Raw genomic sequence first — 14,441 nt, forward strand, 5'->3', positions numbered from 1 at the left:
AAAAAAAGAAGGCAATGAAAAATAACTCTAATTTAATAATTTATTTCAAATCTCCTTGTGTGTAAGATCCTCTGAGTTCTGTGGGTTTAAGTCATTTTTTAAACAACTTAAGGCTTTTTGGTAAATGGCACAGTGTAAAAGGAAGTTGTACCTATAAAGAAACAGTCCAAATAGGAAAAACAAACTTCATTGTCCTGCCAGCTCTTGAAACAGTGTTGGGTATGAAGGGCTGACCCTCGGGAGAAAAGAGACTGTGCAGTGCCTTGAAGCCATAGTCAGCACAGTGTCATGGTGAAGGCACTAATTTTACACCTTTCTGGCTTTACTTTCTCAGGGTGTGGCCAAGTCCATAAAAGAGACCAGTGGAAAGAGCTTAAGGAAATTCAGTGGTAGAAGTATAGGGAGAGGGCTGTTCCCCTCAACCCATTCCTACTGTCCCTCGTCACTCCAGGGCTGCAGTCCCAGTGCAGCAGATGGGTGCATGTAATGTGGTCTTTCAGCTGGCAACTTCCTCATCCCCTTTCCCTTGAAGAAAGATGCTCCATTAATACAGCTAACTACCTACAATTATGTAGTATCTACACTATATATATATATATATATATATGCATGTGTGTATATATACATATATGTAAATCTAATTCTGCTTAAGGTCTTGCTGCAACTCGCAACCCTGACAAGCAGGGCTCTTATCCAGTGGTTGGTTGCGAGATGCAATGAGCTGCAGACAGAGGACTGCTTCCTCTCAGCCTTCACCGAGCCACTTGCCCAAAAGCTATTCTGCTGCTGGTGCCATCTTCTGGGTTTATAAACTTATGGTTGCAGCCACTTGGGCTCATTAGAGGTTGCCAGGCACTGCAGTAAGAACAAAAGGAGTTTGGTGTCCTACCCAAATTCCAACTTGGTAATTACAGAGTCTCTTTCTGAATACTGGGAATATTGGTGATTCCTCCTGCCTTAGTCTCTCAGTTATTCAGCGTGTTGCTGTATTACTGACCCATTCCTTCCCAGGTGCTGTTGCATACCCCTTGCCACAGGAATTTACCCACTGCTTCCCTCTTTTCCCTGTGCTGTAAAGTCTGTAAAGTGCTCTGAGACCTGCCTGCTTAACAGGCGCTGCACAACTGCGTTAAGAAGATACCAATGCCAATAAAACAAGTAGGTGTGTGGGATGGCTGGGGCTGACCCTGCCATGGGAGAGACAAGTGGGACTGCAGGAGTCACAGTTAGAAATGTCGTGCCCACCTCTTGCTCCCCAAGGCTTTTTCTGATGGTGCATTAGGCAGCAGGGTACACGGGCAGCCTGGAGGTAAGGTGTGCACCTGCTCTTTGCTCCCCTTGTGTCTCTGGGAGCAGCAACGAGACGGTTGTCTGCAAGGGAGGGGTTCCCCAGCTCGGTGTATTGCTTATCAGTCTCTACCTTGAGGCTGTTGATCCCTATTTACGTGCTGAGAGAAGTAATCCTGCTGGGAGGAATATTCCCAGTGAATGCCTCAGCCATGCACCGATACTGGTAGGCCTGCCAGGTGGTCTGGGGAACCGCTGCCAGCGCCCGTCTGTCTTAAGAAGCCAAAAAGAGCATTTCGTGGCCTTCTGGGCTTGGCCCGTTCCCTTCCACCCCTTTGGCCCATTTGTGGAGCCGGCTGTAGAGGGGGAAGCCCTTGTTCTCCCGGTAGATGTAGACACCCGTGATGGCATTCCACTGGGGGCTCGGCTGGACGCCCTCCACCGGGAACTCCTGCACCAGCTCTTTCTCCTCCTTGTCCAGCGCCACAAAGCCGAAGAATTGCTTCACGTTCGTGGCTGCCAGGATCCTGGAGTGGACCTCGGCCGTGCGTCGGAAGAGCTTGTCCTCGTTGGAGCGGTATTGGGCCCAATAAGCCTCCTGCCGGTAGCTCAGCGGCGAGCAGCAGTGCTTCAGGCACTTGGTGAGGAAAACCAGGACCGCGACGATGCCGATGAGCAGCCAGCCGAAGAGCTGAGAGAGAAGAGAGACGCTGCGTTAGGACACGGCAAGGCGGTCTTACCCACTCCGTGTGGCTTTCTCCCCAGCGTGCCTACCTGGGACTCATATCTCAGCCTCCGCGTCACCTCATCCCTGAACTTGGTGAGGTTCGCCGGCACGTCTTTACAGGGGAACCTGGCCAGCACCTCAGCCCCATACTCGGCCGGGAACTTGTCCAGGGAGGACGGCCTGACAAACTCACTGAGGGCGCAGATGTAAGCCTCCCCGCGCAGCAGCGAGATGACTGACCAGGTGACGGGCGCCACGGCCGCCCGGCCCATGATGGAGCCGAAGAGGAGGAAGGTGGCGGCGGCAGAGAAGTTCTTGGTGCCGCGCTTGTGGCACTCGGCCACCAGGTTCCAGGTGTGGTTGTTCCAGATGACGCCGATGAGGAAGAGGGCCAGGGCCGGGACGCCGATGGCGGCCAGCCCGTAGATGTAGTTGCGGGCAGGGGAGCAGGGGCAGTTGAAGGCAACAACTGAGAAGAGCTCCTCACTCCCCACGGTGCCCAGGGCCACCAAACCATTGAAGATCATCACATCTTTGCTCTTGAAGAACAAGGAGAGGAAGCGGAAGTTCTCAGCGACGAGGGCGGCCATCTCGTCCCGGGAGCAAGAGGAGGCACGTACTGCAGTGGGGGGCCGTGCTGGCCCACCTTCCAGCACCGAGGGACGCGCCAATGGAGGGTGAAATGGCCTTGGGCTGGCTGACGTGCAAGAGGCTGCTCCAGGAGCACAACACCTTCGCTGCTGTCCCTTCCTCCTGCCTGGTGTCCCAGCCTCTGGAGCTGGTTGCTGATACCAGGGGTACTTCAAAAGGGGCCGAAGAGGGATTCAGCCTAAGCAATGTGTGAAACCTCAGTCATTTCAGTTTCCCACTAAGCTCTCCAAAAGCATCTCTACAGTGAAGATTACCAACGGGACAGCTGTTTCTGCCCCTGTCATTTGCACATTCGTCGTCTTTTCTTCTCTTTGGTTTTAGTCACCTCCCGCAGAGGTGATTACTGTCAGCGTCACTGCCAGACACTCGATGATCTCCCAAGCCTACAACGAAGGAGGACGCCGTGTTACTGGGAAAACTGGATCACAGCACTGGCACTAGGATGTGTCCCCCAGCCCTGCCACTGACTCACACTAGCCCAGGCGCGTGCGGCATGTGCATGCTGGTGCTGCGCTGCCTTGAAGGTGCTGTGTGTGGCTTTTACCTCCCTCTTTAGACGTGATGAGTTAATATTTAGTAATAGGCAAAGGTATGTCAGGGAGGCAGCAAGAGGTGCTGCGAGACAGCCCAGCAGGTTTGGGTGCAGAGAGATGTGGCAGGGGAGGACCAGGCAGGAGCAGCCTCCGCAGGCAGGGGTGACGGGGTGCTCAGGAGCTGTTGCTACCAGCAAGAGAAGATACGTTCTGGGAGAAAGCTTATCTTGATGATCCAGGATACAAACACCAAATGCCAATAGAGCTGGCTCAGCAATTATGTAGGAGTTTTTGCTAGGATTAGGTGTGGCAGGATGATCTTCTCTCCCACAGTTGGTTGACATAACCGTACTCCCTGCCCTGGCCCGTAGTCCTGGCTCAGCCTCTAACTCCTGGCCTGAAATTGAGCCCCTCAACCTGCACGCCTCAGTGCTAGAGATGCACTTCACTGCCCTTCGCCTCTGCCTGCTTCCCCCAGTCCCTTTTCACAGTACAACACAGGTTACATGGGATGCCCACCCTGCCAACAGGGCTGGGCTGCCTGGACTGCAGGCACTCAGGACCAAGCAGGGGAAAGCATGTACCCTGATTTTTTTGAAGGACGGGGAAATAATGGGGAAATCCATGCCTTCTGCAGTGATGCCCATTCCCCCATGCCACTTGCAAGCTGCATTTAATTAATTTCTTAGTTGACTTTCCGTCTCCGCTGCATCCCCACCGGGTTTCATCTCAGGAAGCCCCAAGCACCTTGCTAGGTCTGGGAACCCTCACCCATGTGACAAAACCCGCTGGCCTCAGGGGAACTGCTGTCACTGGGGTTTGCTGGAGACAGGAAGGACCCAGGCACCCAATTAACTGTCTCTGGCAGCTTGCACAGTGCCAGCAGCATTGGTGCATACCTGGGGCTCCTGGGGAGCCCTGACCCACAGCAGGGCTGCCTGAAATCTGCCCTGATGCCGGCGTCTGCCAGTTGGCACGCACGGACCAAGGGTTCCCTGGGCTGGCCCCAGCTGCAGGGAAAAGGCTGCAGGGACATCCGTGCAGAGGCGGCAAAGGCACCTTATTCCTTGTGGTCTCTTGTACAGGGCTTGCTCGTGCACTGTGCTTTAAATCATTACTGTGCTGTGGTTCATCTGCTGCCCCAGCAAATCCTCTTTTACCCCCTTTTCCATGGGGTAGCAGAGGGGAATGGGGGCAGAAATTTAGCCTCAGCTCCCAGCTGTGTCTAACCCATGGCAATCCCTTTAAAATCACACTGTGATACTGCTGAGTTCAAACACAAGCAGCCCTTAATGTCTTCCTGTATCTTCCCAGTTTTCTGTATGCAAAAATCCCTCAGCAGAGGAGACGGACCAGCTGAAAACTGCAGCCATGTGACAGGGAGCCAGGCCTCCATCTCCAGCTGCTGTGCTTTGTGGTACACCACATCTGCAGCCAGACTGCAAACCTGTTCTAGTGCAGGGGTTTCAAAACCCTGTTATTAGAGTTATCAGCAAATAGGCCTGATAAACAAGGCCCTGCGACCTTCCTGACGGTGCCTGGCAACCGGCAAAGCAAAAATAAAAGGAGCTGGCAAAGGGGAGTATGCCATTTTGGGGGGAGGTTACCCTTCCTCTGCTTGGTGGTTATGGTGCCTGTCTGGGAGAGAGAGGGGAGGGTAGGAGGGGAGGGGAAAAGTTGTTTGCAGCAGATCAGTTTTTAGCAGCTTCTGTTAGTCTTTCCCTGAAACGTGCATGAAAGCAAGAAAAAAATGAAGTCACTTACTTGAAAAGTTGATGAAACCAGTTCTGGAGCCTTCTCAGCTCCTTGTGTGGTTTTTGCTGGGGCTCTGGCTGCGGGGGGTTCCCAGCAGTGCAGAAGTGGGGATGCGGCTGAGGCCGGCCTGATGGGCGAAGCGAAAGCTGATGAAAACAGCCTTAAGAGGGCTGTCGGCTTTTGGGAGGAGGAAGGAGGTTGTTCTCGGGCCCTGTGCTTGGGTGGGGCGGGGAGCAGGCGCTTGGCTTCTGCTGGGTGCAAGGCTGAGGTTGTGCCTTTAAAAGTTAAAAAAAAAAAAAAAAAAAAAGGAAAGGCTGAGAATGAGTCACTGGAAAAAGCACATCTTCCTTTTTCAAACCCACGATGCAGCTGTGCAAAGGCTGGCTGGCTGGGACGGGCTGGAGTTTGCCTGGAGGACGGGAGCGATGGGGCACCTCGCTGGGGTGCAAAGGGGAAATGCTGGAGCCCCCCAGCCTGGGGGGTGGATGTACCCACGGTGCCCAGAGGATGCAGTCATGCTGGTGGGACCCAGCTCAACCGAGGGTGGCACCTGAGCTGTGCAACACAGGAGCCTGGAGCCACCCTCAACAGGCAGGAGCAGCGCGGGAGAAGCCCTCGGTCCCACAGGAAGGGGCAGAAACTGCTGCTTTTGTGCACGGGAGCCGGCTGAGCCAGCGGGGAAGATGCCAGCCAGGCTGGGTTTTCGGGAGAAGCAGGAACCCGCCATCACAAGCTCTGCAGGGTGGCCAGGTCTTGCTTCCCACCGCCCGGGAGCGAGCGGCCAGGCTGCTGTGGGGGGCGGTGGGGGCTGAGGGGGGCCAGGGGAGCCACGCGCGTGGGGCTGGGCACAGCCTGCGATTTGGCGAGCACGGTGCATTCCTGCCTGGCTCAGCTTTTCCGCTTGCTGCTTCCTCTGCAGAGCGATGCCTGCGAGGCAGCCGAGGACGCCTCGCTTTCTCCTTGCGTCGCTCCCTCCTCTCCGCCATCTGTCCCTCAGCTCCAGCTCCCGCCCAGCCTGTTGCAGAGGCCGGAGGCCCCCGTCCTCCTTCCCCAGCTTCCTCGTCGCTGTGTCCCCAGGGTTACACTCAGCCCTCCCCAGAGGATGTCTTCAGCACAGGCAAATCCTCAGCGACACCCACATTCCCCTCTGCTCGGAGCAAAGCGTCAGCAGTTCAGCTGGGATTTTTGGACCGAGTCCTTACCCCCAGGTCTGGGGTCCCCGGGCAGGTTTTTGCGGCTCCCAGGTGCTTGGGGCAGTCCCACACCTCCACTGGCGCCTGCCGGCTCAGCTGGGGGCCCTGGCGCTTGCTCCGCACTCGGGGCACTGCTGCTAACCAGGCTCAGCACCGGGACCGCAGCCGGGCTGAAATCCCAGGGGCCGTGTCAGCTTCCCTATTGAAGGGTCTCCTCCCAAAGGCGATGAACGATGTCCCCAAAATCCAGCGCAGAGAGGACAACCTGCCTGCTCTTTGGGGACTCTCTGCCACTGCTGAAATTGCTGCATGGGGGCAGAGGTCTGATCCTAAAAATCTGAATTAAAAGTCCAAAAGCTTCTCTTTGCAAATGCATGCTATTTTTTTGGTATCTCAATGGCTCTGCCGTGGAGCCCGCCAGTCCTGCAGGCTGCTCACCACTGTGGGGACTCTGAGCATGCCTTTCTTGGTGAGCCATTAACAGTGCTGAAGTGCAAATAATAGGAGTGGAAACCGTCTTTATCTTTTAATCTCCTTTGCTTTGTAAATCAGGTTTTGTGCCTATTAATTTCTGGGCAGGTGCCTTAATTAAAGTTTGGGGTGTGAAGATTAATGATAAATCTTTGTCACGCTCCTTTCTCCTGGGAGTCAGCCAGGTTCAGCCTGTCCTTGACTACGGGCTTGCTAAGGCTCTCTCACAGCAGCTCGGAGAATTTTCTCGTCATTTTGGTCCTTTGTTCTCCTCTCCCCACAGCCTCTGTGGAGTTATACACCGATAATTAAGGTTTATGCAAATGACAGTCACCTCAGTTACCAGCCAGTCATAATAAGTTGCTTTGAACAAGAACACGGCAGCAGAAATTTCAAGGGGATGAGCATTTTGAAAGGGATGCGGCAGGGGTAAAACTCGTCTCTCAAAAGGGGTTTTCCTTCTGCATATTGGTAATAAAATCAGGGCCACCAGGGAACACTCTTCCGGGCTGCGACTTCCATAGTCACCTCAAGGGCCTGCATCCCATCATCCTCAGTTTCTATGGAAATGGGCAGCCACCTGGTATTGCGTAGGGTTGGCGGTGTATCCCCGGCTTCTCCTCCAAGGGCCAGGGCTGGCTCGACACTGGCTGCCACACACTGGCAAAATACCTCACCTCAAGTGGCCTCAGCACCCCGGGCTTGGCCCAAAAGCCCCCCCCAGTCCTTTTCATTGCATTCAAATAAACACCAATGGCTTTTGTAAATAGCTTTTATAAATCTTTGTGCCTGAGCGCAGAGCTTGAACATGAGGCCTGAATTATTTATTTGGCTCCTTAAACAAACACCCAGGCAGGTTTTTAACATCAGTCATTGTGTCAGGGAGGAATCCAGGTAAAACTGCAAGAACAAACTGTCCTGCAGCAAATTTGTGGCAGGGGGTTGACCTGGCCCCCACACTCCCTGCTGCTGAATGATAGCTGCTCTCCTTGTCTAGACACTCCCCTCAAGGAGCATCTCTGTGGACTCCTCGTTGAATAGTACCTGTGACACCAACCACGCCATTCCTGTCATGTGCAATGCAATACGGGATGTCCCTTCACTAGTTCATTGCTTGGGTCAAATTTATTTTAAAGCTTTTCTTGGCCTGGAAGCCATGTGTGTCTTTGGGGATGTAGTGTGTGGAGGAGCAATGGGGAGACTCTTGGGGTTTCACAGCTTGGCATGCAAAAGAGGCACCCCTAGCTTGTTTCCCCACCAGGGGGTTTCTAATACTGCCTAAACCCACGTGCACTGCCAGTGCTGAGCACATGGTAAAAGAAAGGAAGTTTTGCACATCTGGTAGTGTGTGCCTTGGCAACCGTCACAACACAAACGTGGTGCTTGGTGGTGTGAGACACATGGCATGTCTGTCTGGCTGCCACATCGTGCCCTTCAGCATCCCCGGGGCTTGTCCATCACAACCTTGAATAGCTGTCCCACTCAGCACAAAACTCCTTGCCTGAATTACCGATGCTATAGGATTGGATGTGAGAGCAGATGGGATCACACCGGCACCGCTGGTCCCTTTGGGTGCCCGTCCCCCTGCAGCCTCCGTGGCACTGGCCCTCGCCTCTGCCCAGCTCGGATGCCCACCTGTCCTCCCTCCCTGCAGCCCCTCTCCCAAAAGTGCGGTTCTGCTTCTGCATAGCCCTGTGCCCCCTCACACCCGACTGTAGTAGGCAACCATCTCTCTTCGGGGCACAGGGGGGTGCACGGGTGGCTGCTCTTCCCCTGCCCACCCATTGCCACTGGGGAGGGCAGGCGGGTGGAGGTGCAGCGGGGGTTTGCATCTGTGCCAACTCTTCAGGGCCGTGTTCATGGTGCCCTGGTCAATGATGCCCAGGAGCTTCTCGGCGGCTTCCCCCGCATCTGCAGGGGCTTTCCTGGGTGGGTGGCAACGAGCAGCTGCCAGGTCCGTGCTCATGCCCTCGAAGAACTGCTGGATGCAGACCTTGGCAAAGCTCCTGGCGTGCTCCGCGCACGTCTCGTCGAAAAGCTTGCGCTCGATGTCGATGTAGTGGGACCAGTACCTGCTCTTCAGGAAGGCGGCTTGGGTGAAGCAGGGCCGGAGGGATCTGACCAAGAAAGCCAGCATGGTCATCAGCAGCACAAAGCACCAGCCCAGAGCCTGCAGGGATGAGGGGGGAACCGGACCTGTCACAGGCAGGCAGAACACACGCCCGGCACTTCCCCCCACCTGGCAGGAACCCCCCTGGGCTGCGAACGAGCCTGGCTTCACTTTGGGCTGTTTGACATTCGGCTGCATTTACATTGCAAAGCTGGACGAGGAGACTCTGTGTACCATGTCAGTGCATCTGCGCTGAAATTTTGTTCAATGCCCCCACATAGGCAGCACGTCTCCCCTTCTCACCTTGTGTAGCATCAGCAGGCAATGGCCATAAATAACACCAGACTGAATCCTGCACCCAGCCCTCGGTCCTGCCTCCGATACAACCGTGCCTCACCTGGGTCTAGAATAGTCTGTGTCTGACTCGCAGCCAACATCGCTCCAAATGCTCCCTGGGTTTATGCAGCTGTCTAACCCTTTTCCTGAGCTGTTGGACTTAGTAACATCTATCGTGGGTGAGTGGTGGTGACAGGCTCCCCTGTTAATGGGGTCTGACAGGAAGAGTGAAATGAGGGCAGAGCCAGGACCGGTCTGTCTTGTTCACCATCAGTCTCAGCTCAGGCTGTCTCCGGGCTGTGCAGGCAGAGCTCACGAGGGTGAACCCCACTGTAAATGCACCCCCTAAAAGAGCACCTGGGGGGGGTATCTAGGTGGCACCTCTTGTTTTGCAGCTCCCAGTGCTTCCCAGCAGCTGGTAATTGGGGTCTACCCAGGAAAAACGGCTTTGTGTCTTTAGAGAAGTCTTTGTGCCTCTATTTCTCTTAAAGTGGGGATAATAATTCCTGTCTGCCCTAAGGAGGTCAGGGAAGGGAGCTGCTTTTAAACAGGAGTACGTGAATGACCAGAGTGGGTCAGACCATCCTGTCTCCAATGTGGGCAGAAGCAGAGGGCTTGAGAGAAATTAAGGACAGGACAAGCAGTTAGTGGCACTTCATTTGTGGTTCTCTGAGATGGTTAATAAACACATGCTGGCTGTTTCCATGCAAGCGGCAGACGCAAGTGGCATAGAAGGTTATCAGCCCATAATTTACACATTGTAATAAGCAGCAAGAGCAACTGTGGGCAACCGGTGTGTTACGGGAGGGGGTGACAGCCCACCAGCCACTGAGTAACATCCATGTCTGCCCCTTCTGAGCATGCTCTAAATAAATCTCTGCATACAGCTTGGCTGTGTATCGCTGCCCTGCAGCCCCAGACTGCCCAGGCAGAAACGGGGAACAAATCATCAGGACGACCTAAAGCTTCAGTCTCTGCACCACACTGGAGGCATAACTCCCCGGAGCTGAGTCTGAACACCCTGTACCCCTGTGAAATTACCAGTCTCTCCTCCTGCAGCTTGATTCCAACAAGGAGATTCCCTCGAGGGAAGAGCTAAGGCTAGCAGTGCCTAACCCTAAACTACCAGCGAGGGCACAGCCATGATGCCTCTTACCTGCGAGATGCAGCGCAGGTACCTGATGGCCACTTCATTGGCGATGAGCTCCTGCCCATCGTAGATCTCCTTGCAGGGGATGCAGGCGAGGACCCACTTCATCTCCCTTTGGGAGAGGCCGGGGTGGCTGGCATTGCCCAGGGTCTCCACGGGCACCGAGGTGCAGAAGGCGCAGGTGATGCACTTGCCATCCAGCAGCGTCACTGAGACCCAGACAGCTGGGGCGATCATGGCGCGCTGTGCCATGGAGCAGAACATGTAGCGCAGGACAGCCGGGTCCTTCCCTCGCTGGCCCTGGGGCCGCCTCCACTCCTCTGCCAGCATGGAGACGTTGTTGTTCAGCACGAAGCCCAGCAGGAATAAGATGAAGGGGGGCACCAGGAGGATGCCCAGCCCGTAGGCCAGGTTGTAGCGTGGCAGGCAGGGGCAGTTGAAATCAAAGGCAGAGTACATCTGGGCGCTGGCGAGGGCCATGATCCCACAGATGCCGTTCATGAAGGACTCCTGGTTGGACTGGAGAAACTGGAAGATCATCCGAAACTTGTCCATCTTCCCTTGATGTGATTCCTCCCCTCACTGGGGTCCAAGATGTGGCTTTGGTTTACTTCATTCTTTCAGCTCCCCTCTTCAAAGATGGGCACCAACAAGTCTCTGTGATTCATTCACGCACTCTTACAGCCCCAATATTGAAAGCAGAAAATTAAAACTTTTTTTTCTGCTGATTTTGCTGCGTGCAAAAGTTCAGAATTTGCTTCCTCCTGCTCTTCTTTGGGTCTGTGGGACCTGGGTTGTTTCTGGTTTGCTAAAACCTGTCTTTGTTCTTCTCCACATCCCTATTTCTGCAGTCTCCCAGCCACCAGTCCCCTTGGCTGGAGGGTGCAGGTGTTACCATGGCTGTGCCCTCCCCAAAGCAATCTGTGCCCTGGGCGGGAAGGGGAGTTGGCTGGTTTGTTGTCCTAAAAGCAGATTCGTTACCTGGTGTGCAGTAGACCAATCTCACACACTCAGGAGAGATATTGCTTTATTCTGCACAGGGTGCTCTGTCGACTTTCCACAAATCAAGCACACCAGATTCATCAGGTGTGTCCCTTTTATACAGTAACAATTGCATCTAATTTATCAAACTACTCCTACCTAATACATATTCAAACTATCTAATGCATATGCATAGGATTATGTAATCGTGACATGTCAGATGCCTTCTCCACATCTGTGGGGGTCTCGGGTGGTCTTCGGTGGTCGCTTGAGGAGGTATCCCCTCCTCACTTTGACTGCTAAGTCACTCTGTATTGGGTCAGTGGTTCATTTTCCTGCCAAGAGGGTGCACCATCAATCAGGAAGAATAGAAAGGATCAGAATTGGTGCTCCAGGTGAGGCACCATTAAACAGGAAGAACAGAAAAGACCCGAGTGATCTTGGCTAACTAACTTAATTTAAAACAGAACTTTCTAATCTACCAGAGGATTTTCTGTATCTGACATAAGGTTGGCCTCTGTGAACCTGTTTGCAAATGCAGGAGGTGGGTGCTCCTCCCAGGACTAAATGGGACACCCCACCTCGGTGCTGGCACACACGGAAAAGAGGGATGCCAGAGTTCCACCCCTCCCTCCATGTTTGCATTGCCCCAGCAGCATCTAATGCAAGCACCTCGCAGGTCTGCCAGCCCCCTCCTCTGTACCTGCTTCACTGGGAAATACCTTTTCTGTTTTATTCTGCACAGGGAAGGGAAGGGAAAGGAAGGGAAGAGAAAAGGAAAGGCAGAGGAGGAGGAATAAAGCTCTTGGTGCTCTGGGATGTTGTATCTGTATTGGCAAGGTCTGTTAGTGGCTCCCCTCTGTCCTGCAAATGTCTACATTTCAGCCAGACTTACAAGATGACACTTGTAGCTCCTTGGTTTTCACAGCCCTGTGCCCTCAGGGCTTGCTACAATATCCTTCAGACCCTGGCTGGCATAGTCTGGCAACATCCAGAGGCACATAGTGCTTTTCCTGGCTTTAGGGCTAGAGAAAAACAGGCATAGAAAGGAGAGAGGGCTGCAGGGACAGGGGTGCAGAGGACGCACCCTGCTCTGCAGGTGGGTCCTGCTGAAAGCATCACAGCCCTGGGTACCTCTGCTTTCTCAGGAGAGGCTCCCTGCCCAGCAGAGCTCTGAGATTCAGTTTTTTCCCTGAGATTTCTCCTTTTCACCCACTTTCAGGGAGCATTTCTGAAAGGCTTGAATGCACTTTGCTCTGAATGGCAGCGGTGGAGGCGGAACGATTTTCTTGCAGCCGCCTTTTGTGGGTATAATCCCAACCCCTCGATGAATTTGGGATATGCAGGAATTGGGAATACAAGGAGGCTGTGTAAATCCTGCCAGTGATCTCCCTGGCCCAAGGGCAGCCGCTATCCCCTGAGGCACCGTGTTTCCCAGCGGTACCAGATCACCTGCAGGCATGGACTGTGCAGAACACTTTGGGCCCATCAGGCCAGTGGGTACCAGCAGCAACAGGGGCTGAAGGGTGCGGTGGAGCTGCTGCTCCTCTGAAGATCACTCGAATCCTGCAGGGAAGGGCAGAGCAAGAACTACCTGAGCCAGCAATGTGCATCCATTTAGCAGGAGGGGCTGGGCTGGGGCTGGGATTTGGCTATATGCCTTGACCTGAGGCTAAGGTATCTAAGGGCACGTTTCCCATGCAACCAGTGCATGGTGCAGGGAGGACCTTAGCTAGCTGGGTGCTGGGCTGGCTGGTCCGTACAGCACGGAATTGCTGACAGTTTAGCCATGCCACTTTACCTGGGCTTTTTAATTCAGTAGCACACCAGGAAATCTTGACCCAAGTGGACCTGTATAGCTGCATTGCCCTCCCTGCCCTTTGTGCACTAGGAGCAACCTGGGCAGAGCCAGCTAAGGTCTGTGGTGGACATGTCCCACGTGTTGATACTGGGGTGCAAAGCTTCCCCATCGCTTCCATCCCTCTCCCCTTTCACAAGGGCACAGCTCAGTTCAGCTCGTTGCTGTCAGCTCTGCAGACCTGGGGGCTTTCTGGTGCAGAGATCCTGTGCACATTTGCCAGCACAGAGCTGACCAGACAGACTCCTGACCAGACAGACTCCTCCCCACCTTGTCAGAACTGAGACAAACACTAGTGAGATGTGATAGCTACGGTTGGGCCAGGCTTAGCTCCTACAGCACAAATCTAAAAGTGGATTGTGTTGCTGGTGTTCTCCTGCATCTCTTCTTCACAAAGCCTCATCTTCACAAAGCAGCTTTGACACACTAGCTCACTCCCTCAAGCTGGCCAAAGGATGGAGGAATGTTGGGACTACAAATGGCTATAAAACAGATGGTTGCAGTATTGACCACCAGCAAGGTCTTCAGTCCTCCAGTCCAGGCACCACCTGTGCTGTTGACATTAGTATGAAGATACCTCTGACTGTCTGGGCACCAGCATGGCTGCATTGGTGACTGTGAGATATGTCACCAAAGCAAGCTGCACATAGGTGGGTGGCATGTGGGAGATACTTTTCCCCAAGGTTTTGCAGTGCGTCAGTACAGAGGTAGGAAGCCAAACCAGGTGTTTTGACCATTAGTCAGTGCTGCAGTTTCTGACGTTTCCCCCCACACCAGCCCTGGGGCTCAGTTGATAATGCCAAGTTCACCCTGAGATGCCACCACAGCGGTGAGCACAAAGCACGTGGGTAATACCTGGGCAGTCTTAGCTCTGCCTGCTGTGGAGAGGTTAATTGCATGATCTCATCAAATGGGAAGAGATTTGGCTGCATGAATATAGATGAGACTTATTGTATTGCTAGCTAAGAGCTCAGGCTGGCTTCCCTGTTCTCCTGGCGAGTGGCTTTTTGAAGGGCAGTTCACGTCAAAGCCTGCATGAATCAACCTCATAAGAAGCAGAGAGCTTTTTGATCTCCAGGAAAACTCTACCTTTCATTAAACATGAATGAGGGGTCTGAGCCTGCTTGGTGTACAGCACTGGCAGTTATCACTGAGGCCAACAATAAGTCAGTGGGTTTCAAAACCGAGCCTGTAGAAGCCAATTTCTGGGTCTTTCCTTCTGTGTTGCCTTGTTAGGGAGGACCTTGTTTTTGTGAGCTTGCTAACAGGAAGTTCACTCCAATGGATTTGCAAGAGAGGGCAGAGCTGGTGCTTCCCTCCGCGATCCCAGCCTGCTCGTGCTTTGGAAACCAGGTCCTGGGAGAGACACTACATGCCCAAGTCCCTCCC

The 14,441-nt window shown here is 53.9% G+C and overlaps 2 protein-coding genes across 3 annotated transcripts; both read right to left on the reverse strand.

Moving 5' to 3' along the window:
- Window positions 1-22: 22 nt before the first annotated feature.
- Window positions 23-5,623, reverse strand: CALHM2 (calcium homeostasis modulator family member 2). Of its 2 annotated transcripts, XM_075026312.1 has the most exons (4): window positions 5,445-5,623; window positions 4,963-5,228; window positions 2,062-3,048; window positions 23-1,978 (listed from the first exon to the last, which is right to left on the reverse strand). In XM_075026312.1, the coding sequence occupies exons 3-4, from the start codon at window positions 2,602-2,604 to the stop codon at window positions 1,562-1,564; spliced, it is 960 nt and encodes a 319-aa protein (XP_074882413.1). In that variant the 5' UTR covers window positions 2,605-3,048; window positions 4,963-5,228; window positions 5,445-5,623; the 3' UTR covers window positions 23-1,561. The 2 variants fall into 2 exon arrangements, with proteins under 2 accessions (XP_074882413.1, XP_074882412.1); XM_075026311.1 differs by having other exon boundaries at window positions 4,963-5,623.
- A 2,696-nt stretch (window positions 5,624-8,319) lies between these two features.
- On the reverse strand, window positions 8,320-10,776 carry CALHM1 (calcium homeostasis modulator 1). Its single transcript, XM_075026972.1, has 2 exons — window positions 10,220-10,776; window positions 8,320-8,787 (listed from the first exon to the last, which is right to left on the reverse strand). Exons 1-2 carry the CDS (start codon window positions 10,766-10,768, stop codon window positions 8,320-8,322), a joined length of 1,017 nt encoding a protein of 338 aa, XP_074883073.1. The 5' UTR covers window positions 10,769-10,776.
- Between the last annotated feature and the right edge of the window lie 3,665 nt (window positions 10,777-14,441).

This window comes from Buteo buteo, chromosome 4 (assembly GCF_964188355.1).
Source record: "Buteo buteo chromosome 4, bButBut1.hap1.1, whole genome shotgun sequence".
In the NCBI taxonomy this organism is placed as follows: Eukaryota; Metazoa; Chordata; class Aves; order Accipitriformes; family Accipitridae; genus Buteo; species Buteo buteo.